Genomic DNA, 19,822 nt, shown 5'->3' on the forward strand with positions numbered 1-19,822 from the left:
GACTTGCCACCGATGGGCACCGCAGAAAACGGAATGAACAGTTCCATACCCTGAAGCACCACATCGGCAACAGAGTCGGCAATAATGCTCGGATCATCCAGCGAGAAACAAACCTGCCCCCATGGGTAGGAGGCAAAGAAGGACCGCATCCCATCCCAATCCGCTGACTTGTAGTGCCACACGCGGCGGCAGCCCATGAAACGAGGTCGTGAGTACCGCATAACCGGAACTGTACTCCGAACGAGACAGTGGTCCGACGAGCCCAGAGGGGGATCGACGATAACCTGATAGCTATCCGGATGAGAAGTCAGCAGAAGGTCCAACAGGGAAGGTGTATGATCCTCCACGTCCGGTATTCGCGTTGGCGAGGTGACCAGTTGTGTCAAATCATATGCTAAAGCGAAGTCGAGAACAGATCTACCCGCATGATCAGTAGTACGTGATCCAAGCCATTCGGCATGGTGGGCATTAAAATCACCAAGAACCACGATCTCTGCGGATGGGATCTGCTGCAGTACGGAATCTGTAGCCATTTGGACGTGCTCAACCAGTCGGTCGGTTTCGGCATTACCGCTATGGGACCTATAAAGGCAAGCGTAGATTCGCGGATGGTCGTCACAATCTACACGCAGCCAGATAATTGATAGGTCCTTCAAGACTGCCGAGGCGTCGAGAGCAGATATCATCTCTGACGTAAACGCACACCCCAGCTCGTGGTACAAAGGAATGTTCCAATTTATACCCGGGGTAGGAAAGAAAAGTCGTATCGGCAGGAGAAGATATCTGAGTCTCGGTAAGAAAGAGCAAGTTCGAGTTGAGTCCCCTTATGTTGCAGAAGTCCACAGTGAGGGTGGTAGGGGTTGCCTTATGATGCCTGCTCCGCTTGCCCCGAACAGTGGCGAGCGCAAAATTGCCCCCCCCAGAATTCGGAGGGCAGCCTGGGCATCCCTGCTCAGGTGGTGTACGTCCTGAGCATGGATGCCCAGGGAGGGATTCTCCACCGCAGTCGCTGATGGTACCCTCCTGGGGTAATGTAACCAAATTCTGCACAACCATCATGTTTAGGGGGGGGGGGGATCGGGCCTCCGGGACTCTCACATACCAGACGAAACGCGGTAACATAGCTACCACTTCACGCTGATTTTAAGTGAGAGAGTGGTACTTCCCCGGGCGTGCCGGCCCATTCGGCTGCAACCCGAAGGTATGCAGAGTGGCACTACCACTTACCGACTCGGCCATAACATTTGATAAATTTTACTATTTAAGTTTTTATAGCCTTTTTTTATTAATAAGCAGTTACAACACGCAGTTGCACTTTATTTTATTTTTTTTATATACCGAACAGAAACTCTGGAATGTTCTTTAAAGGGATCTTAGTTAAGTGGAATTTTTACCCACTAAATCCCCGACGACGGACATTTTCTGCACGGCTTGGAGGGGCTAGGATTCGTTCTGACATAATGTGCTTAATGTGGCGTGCTTATTGGGTGTAGCTGTCTTCAGTCGAGGATAGAGACTCGTCTCAATCCTTACCTTGGCAGGGTTCCGTAAATATTTTCCGGGGTTCGCATCAGGGCAAACCTACCAACTGCGGCCGGTTTTCCCTCGAGAAGCTGCCAGACTACTAAAATAGTGTAAATACAATACAATATACAATATAATACAATAGAGACTAATTGTCTTGAACTTTGAAGGACGGTTTTATTTCGAGAGGTAAAAACGAATAAAAAGTTTAATGATATTTAATTTAAAATAAAACGATATTTTTTGTATTATTTTCGATTTTAATTCACATAAAATATTTGTTTTACAAATAATTATAATTAAATGACTCCATAACGTGTTTGTCCTAAATATATTTTTTTAATACATAAATACATAAACTTTATCAAATTCTGTCACATCTACCAATCCTATGCGTGCGTAGTGGCATAAACTCCAAGCCGTCTCCACAAAAGGATAGTTACAAACCTCAGTCCAGTAGCGTAACAATATGACGTGTAATAAATATTTAAAATACAGCATATTCTAAGAAATCTCTTCAATTAAAGCTCGATCAGTATCTCATATTTCTCTTTTAGTTAAATAGTGTTATAATTTTAGAGCTAGTTTCATCCAATGACTGAAAAAGCAGGAATTTAATTACAACGATATGGCGAATTACATTTACCTTCCAAAACAACTAGATAAAATCTCCTTGCGTCTTTTCAAAGATTAGCTCAGAACACTTTAAGAATTTTACTCATAATATGTGTCACCGTAAAATTGTAAATAACGTTAGATTATAACCTCCATCGCGAGATCATGAACTGTCGAAAGATTGTGAACGGTGATTTAACTCAAAATAAATACTGAGCCGAGATGGCCCAGTGGTTAGAACGCGTGCATCTTAACCGATTATTTCGGGTTCAAACCCAGGCAAGCACCACTAAATTTTCATGTGCTAATGTGTAAATGAAATTTTGCCATATGTGTACCACCAACCCGCATTAGAGCAGCGTAGTGGAATAAGCTCCTAACCTTCTCCTCAAATCGCGAGGAAGCCCAGCAGTGGGAAATTTACAGGCAGTTAATGTAAATACTTTGCTAGTGGTAATGCTTTCTGTATAAGGTCCGGTCGTCATTTATTTTGTCGTTTGGAGAATCAATAACGCAAGAAACAAATATATCCTACACCTTTTAATTGGTACAATATTGTAAGTAATCTAAACTAACATTAAAAATTCGAAAGTACCTTTGTGTATTATTGTTTGTTTGTTACGCTATAACGTGTTAACTATTCGACCGATCATTATGAAGTAAACACATGCACGTGCCTAAATTCATCGTCAAAGGTGACTCAATATCAGTTGGTCTTTTTATCACCGTGGAACACCAGCTCTTAGAAACATATGTATTTGAAAGAGCAAAGGCATGTAAAACACGTTTATTTTATCAAACGATCCCAAAAGAGTTTGTATTAAGTAAACTGCCCTGTTGTCCTATTACTTATATATTTACGATAGCCGTCTGGCGATATTTGGTGGAAAATATCGTTTGCAAGCATTTATGGCATATCCCAAAACTATCCTTCAGCGTGGATATAAAAAAACAACCTGTATAAGTTTTTTTGTATAAGCAATATTTTTTTCTTATCTAGTTTTGTAAGATAGGAACGATAAATACCGGATTTCAAACAATTTTTATTATTATATTGGCGGTATTAATGACGTCTTAAAAGAATAAGAGATTCGTGTTTGTCACTACAATAGTCTTATATGAGTCTAGTGTAATTTGAGTGTCGCACTACTAAAGCCGAGATGGCCCAGTGGTTAGAACGCGTGCATCTTAACCGATGATTTCGGGTTCAAACCCAGGCAGGCACCACTGAAATTTCATGTGCTTAATTTGTGTTTATAATTCATCTCTTGCTCGGCGGTGAACGAAAACATCGTGAGGAAACCTGCATGTGTCTAATTTCAACGAAATTCAGCCACATGTGTATTCCGCCAACCCGCATTGGAGCAGCGTGGTGGATTATGCTCCAAACCTTCTCCTCAAAGGGAGAGGAGGCCTTTATCCCAGCAGTGGGACATTTACGGGCTGCTTATGTTACTACTAAAGGACTAAAACTAATGTACCAACTTTATTATCTTGGTGTGCGTGATTGCTTCGCTTGACATTCGTCAAACGTCATTCTTCTTTACTAGTGTGCGTGTACTGCAAAACAGTTGGTAGCAATTTTTTTGACGCTTTCTTATCTTTGATAGTCTATCTAGACATATAAATAAAACCTATTCAGAAACGCACTGTTCCTTCTGGTAAAAAAATAATGTATATAGGTTTAGTTTTTCAGTTAGACATTACAAAAACTTGGCCTCAACCTGTATACGTATAGAATAGATAATTCTATCATGTAAGTTGACATTCATATTGATATTTTATATGAAGGTAAAATCAACACGTAACGATTATTCTCGTCTATTTCTGTCATTAGTAATTCGATATTCGAATGAAGTCAAAGTCAAGCGAAAATTACATGACATTGAAGTATATTAGTTTTGGAGACTAAAGAAGAAAAACAGAACTTGATAATTTCATCACGACCTTCATTAAAGGCGTAATGTTTTTCTTTCGCGACTTCTGAACTTCAGAATTACTTCTTCACATTCGTTCTTGGAAATATAGATTTATACAAAATAATTATGAATAATAAAAGATATATTTTCTCGGGTATTCCTCTATTTCATAAACTTATGCTTCTCTCTTCTGGGCCTACCACTTCTGCAATATCGCATAAAAAAAAACATGAGGTTGTTAGATAAACTGAGCAGAAAATTGTACTACAGTGTATTAAAAAAATCATAATGATCTATTTATTAGTTGCCTTAAAAGTATATATTTTTTTTTAATAGAAAAGATCATTATTACACTAACTATGTATATTATATGTGGATAATTTCGACTATTATTATTTGATGATAAACCCTTACTTTTTAATTAAAAAAAATCAAAACTGTGTCGAGTAATTTACATTAATTTTGTATGAAATTCTCCTTACATATATTCGACGAAGCCTTTACAAAAGTTCTTAAGCTAAGTTGAGGTTTAATTAGCAGATTTCTGCAACGTTTCCAAGACTACTATTAAAATGCCTTGCATTTTTGTTGGTGAAATTCTTAGACCGTTATTTAATTTCCATTATATAAAACATTTTATCTTTTACTTAGTATTAAAAAAATATATTTAAACTTACTTTAAAATCATGTATGTATGTGATGTTATCCAATATTTATTATTATTATTATATGTTTTCTTGACAAACTTGACTGATTTTAATATCAGTTAGTCATTCGGAACGGAGACTAACCAGCTGCCTATAAAAATGCTGCGCCCAAGTGTATGCATAAATTTAAATAGACCTACCATTCCCCCATATTCTAATTCAAATGGAATGCCTGTCTAACATGACCACAGGGAGATGGGTGGAGCACTAATCGCTTTATATTGAGGTTCTAAAATTTAACAATACTTACTTCCAAATACATGATGTTACTGATAGAAACTTCAACTTTCTCAAACCAGAATTCGGATGCATGATCTTTTTATGTATCTCAAATACCGAAATATTAATAAAAATAGCCTGGATTATCAAACCCTAAATCTTGAGCTTGCAAAGATATTAATTTATCTCATTATTGTAAACCCACCTGAATTGATATGCTTAACCTATGAATACGTGTAAATAGATCTCAAAGGTTAACATGCGATCGTCAGAGATAGACATGTAAGTAAACACTAACTCGAAGTCAAACACTAAATTAATATATGAATAATATGCTTTATCACAAAGTAGTAGAATTTAAAATCGAAGAATCATTTCGATGTATCGTTGACCGATTGTAAGGAAATTCTGTATTTGCTTTAATTGATATAATAATTATTAATGACAGCTTTACATCGTTGGTATAAGCTAGATCATTATTCGCTAGTGGTTTCAAACACAGGTTATGCCTTAGGTGGTGGGGATCAGATGTGTTCTAGATAATCCGGTGGAAGACGACAAAGATATAAGCATTGTTAAAACTAGTGTAGTGGTTTCCATTGCAGAAACTTTAAGAAATATTAGTTGCTTTTAATCACATTACGATTGTATTTTACAATTTGATAGATGAGATATACATATGTATCCACTAAAACGAAATGCTCAACACCGCTAGCAAAACCACAACACACTGTTAATTTTTAAATAAAACTTCAAAATAAATGTATAAATTCTAACGCACGTATATTATTCATACAAATGACCCAAAACCACCGCGTAAAAAAAATTTATACTAAATGTTTGTAAATACTAACGACTACGAACTGGCTTGTAACACCTTAACCTGATTTAAATAGGCTCCAGGCTGATTTCAATAAAATTATTAACTTTAATTAAAAATTGTAGATTTTTTTTTGTAGCAAACAATATTTTTAGGGCTGATGTATATATTTATATATTTACTAAATACGTCATAATTTACATAAACTATAACATATTATATACATTGACATCTGATTAGTGGGTGATACCTACCCAGACGGGCATTTACAGTATTTATATAAAAGTTCAACAAACTCAAACTTATCAAAACATTGCTTGTTTTGATAAGTTTTCCTTGAACATATTTTATGTGGTAGAATTATTGATCTCGTTAAATCGAAACCTTCTATAATATTTGTTGTGGGTTCTAGGGTTTTAGCGCAGTATCAGTGTTCAATAAAGCCCACGAGTGTCAATTCCGATGCTAAAATTATTACTATATCAATTTAAAGAGTCAGCCTAATTGATAATTACCACTGCTGGGTAGGTTTTCTCTCATCTCGAATAGAAGGTTTGGTTGCTGCTCGCTGCTCTAACGCTGCTCTTATGTGGGTTGATGGAACAAAATAATACTTATAATATGTAAATGAAACGAATTGACGTGTTTTACTGATTTTAAATAGAGTAATTAATTTGTAAACCAATCTAAATATTTAAAAAATATATATTCATCACACAAATATTTAAAATAGCTCGTTCGGTGCTAACTACGCGAAAGATAAAAAACTACTTATCATACTAATATGTAACATGAGGAGGTAAGTTTTGTACGTGTGGTTTTTCCAAAATGTAATGTTAGTTACATTACATTTTGGAATGTAATTGGAAATTAAACCGAATGATTATTTTAGTTGATAATTTTAGGGCAAACATTAACTATTTGTATGTGTGATGTGATGGACCACCATCGTGGAACCTAATGGTTAGTCGTCACAATTGACAATATACATTGACGCCACCAGAGATATCAACCATTCATTGCATTGCGAATACAACAACCGAAGATATAATGTCACTGGTGTTTATAGGTACACTGGCTCAATCACCCTTCAAACCGGAACACAACAATATCCAATACCTAGTATTGCTGTTTAGAGGTAGAATATGTAACTAGTGGATGGTACCTAGATGGGTTTGCACAAAGCCAGAAAAATATTAAATCAATATTTTTTTGCGCAAATCTCAATCTCTCGCATAATTTGGCTTTTTTAATTTTTTATTTAAGAATTATAAAAAGAAATTACCTTATTGATTTAAAAAGTAATTTTTATATTCGTTAAGTGTATTTGCTCGGTCTCTGATATAGGCAGTGAAAATAAGGAATATTAGAAATATCCTATTTCTTGTAGTAAAAAAAAAACAAGAAATCTTAGAAGCATCGATATAAACTTTTACAAAGAAAAAATGTTTGCTTTTATTTTACTATCCAGAGACAAAACAATGAATTACGTTTGTATATTAACCATATTATTTATAGTACATACATATATACGTCTTGCTCCAGTATAGGTTAACCATATCAATTAAACATTTTGATAATACGTAATTGCAAGTTAAAGGACTATATAATAAGTAAAACATCGAAAAGCGTTCTTTTCTGATTCCTATTTAAGCTCAACATGTGGAAAATTCGTATAAGTATAATTACATTAATATTTGTTTTCACTGAAATTCAATCGGCAAAAATATTAGGAGTGTTTCCAACGCCTTCTATAAGCCATCAAGTTGTATTTCGTCAACTTATGATAGAATTAGCTAGACGTGGACACGAAATCACAGTGATAACAACAGATCTAGCATTCTCAAAAGGTCAAGCTCCTCAAAACATAACCGAAATTGATGTGCACGATATCTCTTACCAACTTTGGCTACAATTTTTTGCTGAAAAAGTTAACGAGAAAGATCGTATTTTGTCGTTTGGATTAATTTCTGACTTGCTTCTAGAAATATTTGTAAAGCAATTAAAATCTTCTGAAATTCAAAAATTACTTAACAGGAATGAAAATTTCGATTTAATATTTGTCGAATCCTGTGTACGACCAGCACTTATTTTTTCATATTTATATAACGCGCCTGTTATCGAATTCAGCTCAGTAAGTGGTATTTTACTGGCATTTGAAATGGTAGGAGCGGCCTCTCATCCTCTTATCTATCCGAATGTATTGCACAGAAGAATTTACAATTTGACCTTGTGGGAAAAGATTACGGAATTGTATATTCATTACTCACAGGAGCATATTTTATTGCAACAAATAAATAAAGAAAATGAAATTATGCGGACAATTTTTGGTTCAGATGCACCAAATTTAGACGATTTGAGACAAAATGTTCAGATGTTGTTTTTAAACGTTCATCCTATTTGGGATTTTAATCGGCCCGTTCCTCCAAATGTATTGTATTTAGGAGGCTTGCATCAAGGAACTCAACACGAGTTATCGGCGGTAGTATGAATTTTTAAAATTTATAACTACTATATCAAACACATTAAAAATTTCTAATTCTAAAACTTTTTCTAATAATGCTTATAAATATTTTTACAGGATCTAAAATTATATCTTGACTCTTCGAAAAATGGAGTTATATACGCTAGTTTTGGTACAAATATCAAGCCTTCAATGATTCCACCAGATAAATTAAAAATATTTACAGATGTATTTTCTCAATTGACTTACGATGTTTTATTTAAATGGGACAATGATGAGCTTCCGGGACGTTCGAAAAATGTTAAGATTTCAAAATGGCTACCACAATCAGATTTATTGAGTAAGTAATATATAGTCTTAACGCATACCTAAATAATTTGAATCATTGATCACTTTTTCAATATTTTTGCCTTCATTTTCTGATAAGGATTATGTACCTTTCTAACTAGGACATCCCAAAGTAAAATTATTTATCACACAAGGAGGCTTACAGTCTACGGATGAAGCACTGACTGCTGGAGTACCTCTTATTGGTGTACCAATGTTTGGTGATCAATGGTATAACACCGAACAGTATGTTAAATTTAATATTGGAAAACAACTTTTAATCGAAACACTTACAAAAGAACAGTTACTGGATGACATTAAGACTGTAATTAATGATAAAAGGTATTTTACCACATTCATAAATTAATTATTACATTATAATGGACTTGCACTGTTCATAGACAAGTTGCACTTATATAAATTGAAAAAAATCCATTATCAATTGTTTTAAATCTTTAAGTGAACGTGAGACATCATAATTGGACCATAATAAAAGAACTAGAAGAACTATGGGCAAATAATTATATATATTACCTGTACAAAGCTTATTTACATTTGGTATAGTAAACATGATTTAGGTATACACCTAGTACGAAAAGATCTACAATAGAATAAAAAAAACATTTGTGATATCATATCTACTTACTTATAAACATTTTATTCGAAGGAGATCTACATTGTCTAACTTAAGACTATTTATCGGAAAGCATAGACTATAATAACCAAATAGCATATATACGGATTTCTCTAAAGCATTTGATGTAATTGGCCATAATATTTTACTACTTAAACTTGAAAGCTATGGTATATGCCGAAGTTATGGTAAGAGGCTGAAATCTTATTAATTAAATAGAGAAATAAATATTGTTATTGGGAGATATTAATCCTGTTGTTGTTCCTACATCTGGAGTTTACCACAAGGTTCTCACCTAGGCCCCTTACTGTTTGAAATATTCATCAACGATATTACGAACGAATGTTTTAATAAAAGTCAGTTTTATGTATATACAGACGATCTTAAATTTTATAAAAAAATTAATAGTATTGATGATTATAAATTAATGCAACAAGACTTGGATAAACTCTGGATATGGTGTTAAAAGAATAAAATGAAATTAAATTATCAAAAATGTTACATTATAACTTTTGGTAGAAGAATATTTAAAATAAATTATTTAGGTGTTATCATTGATAGTCAATTAAGTTCTATACCGCATAAAGATAATTTGATTATAACAACATTTAAAACATTAGGGTTTATAATAGAAGTACAAAAGAATTTAAGAAATCACGAAGTAGACTGAGTTTGTTCACTTCAATGGTTCGAAGTAAGCTTGAATGCTGTTCTACTGTCTGGAGGCCGTACTATCAAAGTCATAAGGATGGATAAGAAAGAGTACAGAAATCATTTATGTGCCATTTGCGTTTTAAGAGTTTGCGTTTTAATAAATTAAATTGCACTAAAAGTTATAAAGATCAGTTACACTTTTACAAGACAATTTCACTATCCAATCGCAGATACATTATTAACATTTGTGTATTACATAAAGTTTTAAGCAGACGTTTAGGTTGTTCTGCGTTAAAGTAAAATCATATTGGCCGTACCGAGGAAAAATGCAAGAGCCCAAAATAAGCATAAACAATTTTTTCAATATAGGAATACTACAACTAATTTAGGCAAATCTGCTCCTTTATACAGGGCTATAAAAATGTATTCCATTTTTAAACAAGCTGATATTGATATATTTGGCAAAACTTAATTGAATTTTAAAAATAAATTAAGGAATATTTTTTATCATAACATTATTTTTATGTCACTTTTATATTTGCTGTAAGAGGTATTTATATATTTTTGTTTTGTTTTTTGTACAATGTATTTTTTTATATAGGTATATATTATCATCTTGTAATTTTTTCTTATATGTTTACTTTATAATATCAATTAGTTTCTTTTTTAATTCTTTTGTTTTTTTTTTGTAATTTATTTTATTTATTAACCGCAGTTGTATTTTTTGACTGTTTCTTTTCTTTTTTTTTGTCTTACATGATGAGTTAGCCTATAAGAGTGATGTACAGGAAATATTTTTAAGACTTGATGTATATATAGAATTAGATACTTTATATTTTGTATATCATGGTGACTTCCCAAATAAATAAATAAACGTCATTTTTCCTAGTCGGTACAATTTTTGGTTACAGTTATCAAGAAAATATTGTTAAACTACTTAGATTTATGAATGATCAACCAAATACATCACTGGAACGCGCAGTGTGGTGGACGGAACACGTCTTGCGGCATAGCCAAGTAGCATATCGGCGCACTCCTGCTGCTAACATACAGTGGACTGAGTATTATGAAGTAGAAATTGTGCTGTTGGCATTGAGTGCCTTTGTAATAATTTCTTTACTCACATTATTATTAATAAATTTATTGATATCGAAAGTCATGTCTTGCATGCGCTTTAAGGTTAAGAGAAATTAATAAATATTTTAGAATTTTAGAATTTAGTTAGTGCTTTACCAATGTTTGTATTTCGGCGGACAGTCCTTTCCCTGTCATAACTCTGACTATAAGCTGGAATAAAAGTATAAAACTAAATACATAAATATCGGATGCATCGCGATCGTTGTTTAAGAAGATATTGTACCAAAACAAAATCATTTGTTTTTTTTTATTTTTTAACTAATAACATTAATCAACTATTTTCCCCAGATAAAAAATAAATACTCTTGAAGACACATGAAGTTGTCACTCTGGATAAGACACTCTGGATATTTCAGTACTAAACCTTAAAATTGATATCATAATCAGCTAAAACAAAAAAACTACGACAAATTTACATCTCGCTGCTTACGATATGAAATTAAATACTCCGAAAAATCCCTTTTAACTTAATAATACATATTTATTAGACACATATATGAATCATTAAAATAATATGGTTGAGTTTCTAGTAATATTGCCAATTTGATCGGTGAAAATAAATACAATATAGATAATATATAATTAATTAAGCTAAATCTTACACTAAAGGTCCAGAGTCTTCGCTTTATTTTCCTTGTTGATTGTATAATGCAGAGATATATTCATAGTCGCTTTCGAAAGTAAGCTGACTACCCTGTTCCAGAACTCGCTATTTTATCTCACTAATATTTACCATCGAGAACATAGCGCTACCGTAACAGAATTTTAGCACTTTTAATTAGTGATTAATAATAACTATGGTAATAACTAGGCCAAATTCTCAAACACCAGACTTAACAGTGCCAGAGTAAGAAAAATTCCCAGAGTGGCAAAAATAAATGACACCAAAATTATAGACTGAGACTATAAAAGTAATTTTATTTATTCATAAATTTCATGTATACTTATATTGTTGATTTTCCCACGACATTTGAGAATACAAGGAAATTCACCCAAAACTTTTGCAGGTTTCACATTCTGGAACTTGCAACCTTGTTCGTTTCATTTATGTTTCACGGGGGATTCTCAATCCACGTTGAGAAGTATTTATTTCTGAAAGTTTGTATTTCTGAAAGTTTGTATGCAATTAGTTACGCTTGTGAATTTTTAAATTGATCAGAGGTTATTCAAGACTTCATCATATTCACTAGATAGACGCTTATGAAATAAATAATTTTATTTTTAGGAATTGCTATTTGATATATAGATTGTCATATATCTTTTTTTACTCAAATTCAACTTACCTGCCCATCCACCCATCATCCACGTCTTTATATGTCAAGTTAACAATGGTTACATAAATATAATTTCTAAAACTACCCACTGAACCGATTTCGATACAATTTTCACTGCTCGCTAAGTTCAAGATAAATTATTTATTTAGGCTTTTATTTGTGCCAAGGCCCTCTTGGGGCATCAAAAAACAAGTTCAAGATAAAAATATCTATTAAAAAAGAATTATCACAAAGCCAATCAGTAGTATCTGAAAACCTCTTGTACAAACATTATATACAGACATAAACTCTAGTAAATATACTCGCTTCGAATAATAGGCTAACATAATATTGAGTGAATATTTTTCAATTCTATTTTATATCGGTTTTCCGAGGAATCCCGAATCGTGCAAAAAAACTGTTTTTTCTTACCATGATATCCAATACAAAATACCCTTCATAGTTTAGTCTTCTTTTTTGATGCCTTTGCCGAACTTTGGTTAATAAAATTGAATTCTTATTATTGAAAAATTAAAATAATAAATATTATATATAATATATTTTGACATGAATAGCTAATCTAAATTCATTAGAAACAAGATGTCGGTACGCATTTAACCCAAAATATTTTATGTACTTTTTTAAAATGTCTTTTTCGGTGTTGACTGAAAAATGATGAAAACATATCTGATTATTCTTTATAATCATTAAAATAAAAAGGAATTCTTAATTTTATATAAATTAAAATATTACTCAATTATAAATTAACAAACATTTTCTGAAAATAAAAAATGAAAGAGGTCCATCCAGGTGATCAATACATGAAAAAAAACAAACTATAAGCTAACTTTTTACTATTTTAAGTATATATTATATTATGCACAATATGTTAATCATGTGCTGCATAAAATTAATCAATTTTATAAAACATCTAACCTTAAAACAGGTTTTTAAAATCGATTAATATTAGTTGTTTTCGATAATACCTAAACACAAAACTAAAGGAGTATATAATAAGGTAAACGTCACAACAGCATTCCTATCCGTTTCTAATCAATGTTAAACTCAATATGCTGAAAAAACTACTGGATATAGTTTGTTTAATATTTGTGCTCACTGAAAGTGAAACGGCAAAAATATTAGGAGTGTTTCCAACTCCTTCTATAAGCCATCAAGTTGTGTTTCGTCCACTAATATTAGAACTTGTTAATCGTGGACATGAAGTTACAGTAATAACAACAGATCCTGCATTTCCAAAAGGTCAAGCACCTCAAAACCTAACTGAAATCGACGTTCACGATATTTCCTACGAAATGTGGAAGGCTTTCGGATTAAGAGGAAACGAGAAAGATCCAATAGAATTTTACCACTTTGCAAGCGATTTGCTCCTAAATTTAATTATTAAACAATTAAAGTCTGATGAAATACAAAAACTACTACGTAAAAAGGAGAAATTTGACTTGTTGTTTATTGAATCTTGGACACGATCAGCCATTGTCTATTCACATATATACAATGCGCCTGTTATCGAAATCAGCTCATTCAGTGGTATTCTTTCGGCCTACGAAGCAATAGGAGCAGCGTCTCATCCCCTTATCTATCCCAACGCACTGCAGAAAAGAATTTATAATTTAACGTTATGGGAGAAGATTACAGAGCTGTATTATTATCACGCGACCAATTATGTTCTCGTAAAACACGAACAAACGGCAAATAAAATATTAAAGTCAATTCTCGGTTCAGACTTACCAGATTTGAACGATTTAAGGCAAAATGTTCGAATGATGTTCGTAAATGTGCATCCCATTTGGGATTTCAATCGGCCTGTTCCACCAAATGTGCTGTATTTAGGATCATTGCATCAAAAACCACAACACGAATTACCAGAGGTATATATTGTCTAATGTGTCAGCTGACATTATTTAAGATTTTAGTAAAAAATAAGTAGTACATTATTTTTATATCTATAATAAATATAATGATAACTATATACTTTCAGGATTTAAAATTATATCTTGATTCATCGAAAAATGGAGTTATATATATTAGTTTCGGTACAAATGTTAAACCATCTATGTTTCTACCGGAGACACTAGCAATATTTAACAATGTTTTTTCTCAATTACCTTACGATTTTTTATGGAAATGGGATAAAGATGAGCTTCCAGGAATTCCAAAGAATGTTAAGATATCAAAATGGCTGCCACAGTCTGATTTATTAAGTAAGCACTCTGCATTATCTTCTGTAAATATATCGTTAATGTATTATTATTAAAACAATTATAATATTGTCTTTCCGATCAGGGCATCCTAAGGTCAAGTTATTTATAACCCAAGGGGGCTTACAGTCAACTGATGAAGCTATGAGTGCTGGAGTGCCACTTATTGGCATACCAATACTTGCTGACCAATGGTTTAATGTCGAGCAATATGTTAAATTTCATATTGGAAAAGGACTTTCGATAGAAACATTGACGGAGGAACAACTAATGAATGCTATTAAAAGTGTAATCGACGATAAAAGGTATTTATGAAAAACACAGCATTTTGTTTGACTTTTTAACTTTGAAAATGAATTTAAGGGTAATTTTAATGTTGAAAGCATAAACGTATTTCTTCCACAAGTATAAGTATTGGTAGTTTATTATTGTAAACCGTGCGATAAAAAACTGATAATAAGTACATTATTATTATTTTTTTATCGTAAGGTATTTAAATATTAAAATATTCATGGAGTTTAGACGACAGATACTGTTTAATTTCCGTTCACAAATTAGGCGTACCTAAGGATAAGTCCATTGACGTACCAGTGATATGAGGAAAAAAATACTTTAAAGAAGCTATTTTTCATAAAATTGCGAGTCACTAGTTTCGGTATAGCGATGACCCTCGTCAGTATATTGGATGTCCTTATTCTGGAATAAGAAGAGGCTTTTAGGAAACAAGAAAAAGTCAGTGATTTCAAATACGTGAACATTTCTTTAAATTGGTCAATAGATTGATTTTCATGTGCTTAATTTGTATTTATAATTCATCTCGTGCTCGGCGGCGAAGGGAAACATCGTGAGGAAACCTGCATGTGTTTAATTTCAACGAAATTCTACCACATGTGTATTCCAACAACCCGCATTTGAGCTGCGTGGTGGAATATGCTCCATACCTTCTTCTCAAAGGGAGAGGAGGCTTTAGCGCAGCAGTGGGAAATTTACTGGCTGTTTATGTATGTATGTATGTATTGATTTCAGTTATCGTAGGAATATTGTTAAGCTACGCAACTTTATGGATGATCAACCACAATCGTCACTCGAGCGCGCGGTTTGGTGGACGGAACACGTGATACGGCACGGCGAAGTAGAATATCGGCGAACTCCTGCAGCGAATATACCATGGATTGAATACTATGAAATAAAAATAGTGTTGTTGCTATTAACTGCTTTGATAACGTTGGTGTCAGTCACAGTATTAGTGATACGTTCAATTGTTTCGAATGTTAAATATAAAATTTGCTTCAAGATTAAAGAAAATTAAATAATACTTATCTATAAAAAAGTTGAGGTCTTTTGTTTATTTTTTCTACATCAAGGTTATTGATATACATTGACAGGGTAAACGGATGGTAATCTGTCACTTGATCTCCTCTCTATCTATTTACACGCAAGCGAAGACAAAGAATCTTGACCAACTTTAAATTTCGATTCATACAATTTTTCAGAATTGTTAAAAGAAAATTCGCTAATATTACTAAAGGGACAATTATCATAAGACATTTGTTTTGATGAAGTAAAATACGTTAATCAAAGTCTTAACTGAACAATTATTGAATTTGATTTGAAAGATTTCTTCTTATGCTGCTATTGGATATTAAAATATTGTTACAATAGTCAATGACCTGCCAATTTCTATATTGCTTAGTCTAAAGACGTCACAAGACGAAACTTAACTAAGATACAATAGTTAAAAAGACATTTTCTTGTATTTACTTATACTATATTAACACAAGTACTAGTCCTTACTATTCACCTAAGGTTTTGGTTCCTAACCTGTTATAGATTAAGTATTGTATGTATACTATATTTACTATATATATAGTAATATAATAACATGTATAGTAAAACAATACTATAACTTTACTTGTAATATAAACTAGGTACGCCCGCGACTTCGTGCGCGTTTGAATTTAACAAAAAAGTTATTGTTGTAGCCTAAGTTATTACACCAGCTATCTGTCAGTCGTTCCAGAGGTTAACCGAAACAAACAGACAGGCAGATAGACAAAAATTTAAAAAAATGTTATTTTGGTATATTTACCGTGGATACATTTTTATTATATGTATGTATAGATGAAAATCGTATTTAAACTTTTGACTCAAATAAATGAACCTAAAAACAGACTACTACGTAATTTTCTCTTCAGTTAACAGCCAACCTTATGTTTTTCGCGAATGTAGTCACAATTAAGGTGATATTTTAGAGGGTAATGGCAATATTTTATTCAACTTTCAAATACTTTTCTTGATGGTAGGGCGTTGTTCAAGCCTGCCTGGGTTGATACCACCCAGTCATCATTTATATTCTACCACCACTTTCTTACCACATTAGGTACTTAGTATAAACAGCTACAGGCACAAGGGATATAACATCTCAGTTCAGTTAAGGAATTGGTTTAAATTGGGTAGTGGTCACCACTTATCATTTGGTGGCCCATTTACTCAACTGCCTTCTTATACTACGAAAAAATGGTACAAATCTATCAATATATATTTTCTATTACTCTCTACTAACTATCTGAGTCGGAAATTCAAAATTACAAACCCTTAATTACAATTAACCGTTAAAAACTAGAGATGATGACCATGAAGCGGAGAGAAGTAACAAAAACTAATAAAAAAAATATATCTCCTAACTTACAGAAGACAAGTTGTCGCCCTAAGATGTCTATGTAAGGTTTGGTCATCAAGTTTATGCATAAATGCTTCCTTGCTCAAGTTCAAGTTTGCTGAAATTTCATCAAAATCGGTTTAGTTTAGCCCTAAAATAGCCACGGCCAGAGTTACTTTCTCATTTATTATATTAGTATAGATTAATTCATCTAGACTACCATATAAATAGATAATTATCTACTTATGTACTTACGTATAAATATATCATACTACCTTACATAATATATTATTTACAACATTTAAGGTTTTATTGATTCCCAATGCTAATTCCCGGAACCTCAAAGTTAAGGTAACCTTGATTCCTCGAAGGAGCAAAGTTGAAAACGGTTTTTTTGTGAATAAGGTTTATTAAGGAAAAAAGTGCGGCCAGTTTTAAAGTAATTATTTTTAAAATTCTGAATCGTTTATTACTTTTAATAGCTTTGGTTAACTAGTTAAATTGACTCTTGTTTGAAAATTTCATCATTGCTTAACAGTTCATATAATTTAGGTTCACTTATATACAATTCGTGATCAATATTCACATTAATGAAAAATTAATGATAGTTATCAAAATAATTTAAATAAAAAACTTTATAGCAAAATAAAGATATTAGTAATTTTATGTTTATTTCTCAATTGTGGTTACTAACGAGCTAAAATTCACTTTTATCGTAACTATATAACTGTCACCAATAGTGCAATGTTTTCTGTTTAACTTCAATAATGGCTAGTATTTAAATAAGCGAATATAAATTAATATTTAAGGCGTCAATATACTGGCTTACAAAAAAACTAAACCACCGCCCATTATGTCCCATGTCCCTGTATTTACACTGACTCACTCGCCGTTCAAATCGGAACACAACAATACTCAGTATTACACACAACCTTACCACGAAGTAAATGAGCGTGACTTGAAAATAGAGTTACTAGAAATGCATAATGAGCATAATATCAATTATATTTGTGTAAATGATTATACTCATTTTTATATAGTGGAAACCATTAAAACGGTATCATTCCCTTTAGCGGATAAATTTTTGATGGTTATATGGTATTTTTACCTACTAAAACCGCTGCTCGCTTCGAAAAGGAATGCAGAGCCTGTGGTGTGGATCGTGTTGACGCTTCCGTCTTCCGTGCTCAGCTCGGCTAACAGTTTTGATTTAACCTAACCAATATATTATAATAATTGCTCATTTCGAATTAAATTCGCGGGCTAACCTAACCTAACCTAACACTGCTTTAATATTTATTTATTTCCTCTATTAGAATTGTAATTATGGTTTAGATTTAATATTTACCACTTACTAGCTAAAATTAATTAATAAATTAATTAATTTCTTTTATAATAATATTTATAGTCACAATAATGATTATTGTCACCAGTTGAGTTCATTTTGCAAAAAAATTGGTACTGCTCTATTCAATATTAGTGAGTTTATTACAATATTCTTCAGTCGCCAATTATTTTTTTATTGAATATATCATAATAAAATTAATATATATTAATGATAACACTCTATCACTACAGTAACTACTACGACATTTACTTCTAACATTATTACAAAACAACATTAAAAAAACTATGTCATAATAATAGAATCAAAATGTCAAAAAATATAAATAATTAGGTTTTTGTTTTTAATTGATGAAGTTTAGTTTAATTAACAAAAATATTTTTCTATTTAAACAAATTGTAAGATAAATTTAACAAATATTATTTTATTGAGTTTCAAACAGACTTATAGAAATTAAAATAATTGTACATTTTTCAAGTGCAAAAATTTAGAAGAACAATAGTATGAAGAGCCAGAATTTTTTCATTCGAAGCCTCATTTTCAATAACAAACACTTCAATAGCCTTTAGAAATTATCATTGACGAACCGAACAATAAATTCCTTTTGAATGGAAATGAGCGCGACGATGGCGCCGTTATCAATGACAGTGGCGGTTGCGACTTCAATTTACTTTATTTTAAGACAGGGTCTTGATTGTTGTCTTTAGATCTAAGAATATACTATTGGATAAAATGATAAGTATACCTATATTTTAGCCATCTATCCGTTCAAAAATAACTCATGGAACATTTTTGAATTTCATTTCGAACATTTTTGAGTTTCATTTCGATTCGATTCTTGTTGGATTTGTGCAAGCTTGTCTGGGTAGGTACTTATAATATATTCTACGACCCGGAACAAAAAAACCTTCATAGTTTTTCCGTCATTAGACAATACAAACCGCCTGCCTTATGCCCTGTCCCTGTCCGCCGCCAAATGTCTCTGCATTTTAAATCTGTAATATCTTCGAAAACTTTCATTTAAATTACATGCTGTAAAGGGGCATATTGATCTATATTAAATACACAATGTATTTAAGGTACTTAATTAGATAAGGATTAATGCTATATTGCTTAAAATCGCTTCGAAAATATGCCATTATTTCTCGTAAAAAGTAAAAGATAAGGAAAAGTCATTGTGGGTTATCCCTAAGAGTTAGACATATCATACCATCTTACATTTTTTTTAAGACATTTTTAAGGTGTACAATACTGTAGTACATTATTTTGTTCCATGTCGTAGGGTACAGCGTGTACAGGGCCAGCGTTTGCAATGTAAACGCAAAA

General features: G+C 32.2%; 1 protein-coding gene across 1 annotated transcript; it reads left to right on the top strand.

Moving 5' to 3' along the window:
• Positions 1–7,464: 7,464 nt before the first annotated feature.
• Positions 7,465–16,519, top strand: LOC125072591 (UDP-glucosyltransferase 2-like). The gene is made up of 9 exons (XM_047683222.1): positions 7,465–8,286; positions 8,386–8,608; positions 8,718–8,937; positions 10,795–10,987; positions 13,308–14,162; positions 14,273–14,495; positions 14,578–14,797; positions 15,519–15,738; positions 16,475–16,519. Exons 1-9 carry the CDS (start codon positions 7,465–7,467, stop codon positions 16,517–16,519), a joined length of 3,021 nt encoding a protein of 1,006 aa, XP_047539178.1.
• Positions 16,520–19,822: the final 3,303 nt, after the last annotated feature.

This window comes from Vanessa atalanta, chromosome 22 (genome assembly GCF_905147765.1).
Source record: "Vanessa atalanta chromosome 22, ilVanAtal1.2, whole genome shotgun sequence".
Lineage (NCBI taxonomy): Eukaryota > Metazoa > Arthropoda > Insecta > Lepidoptera > Nymphalidae > Vanessa > Vanessa atalanta.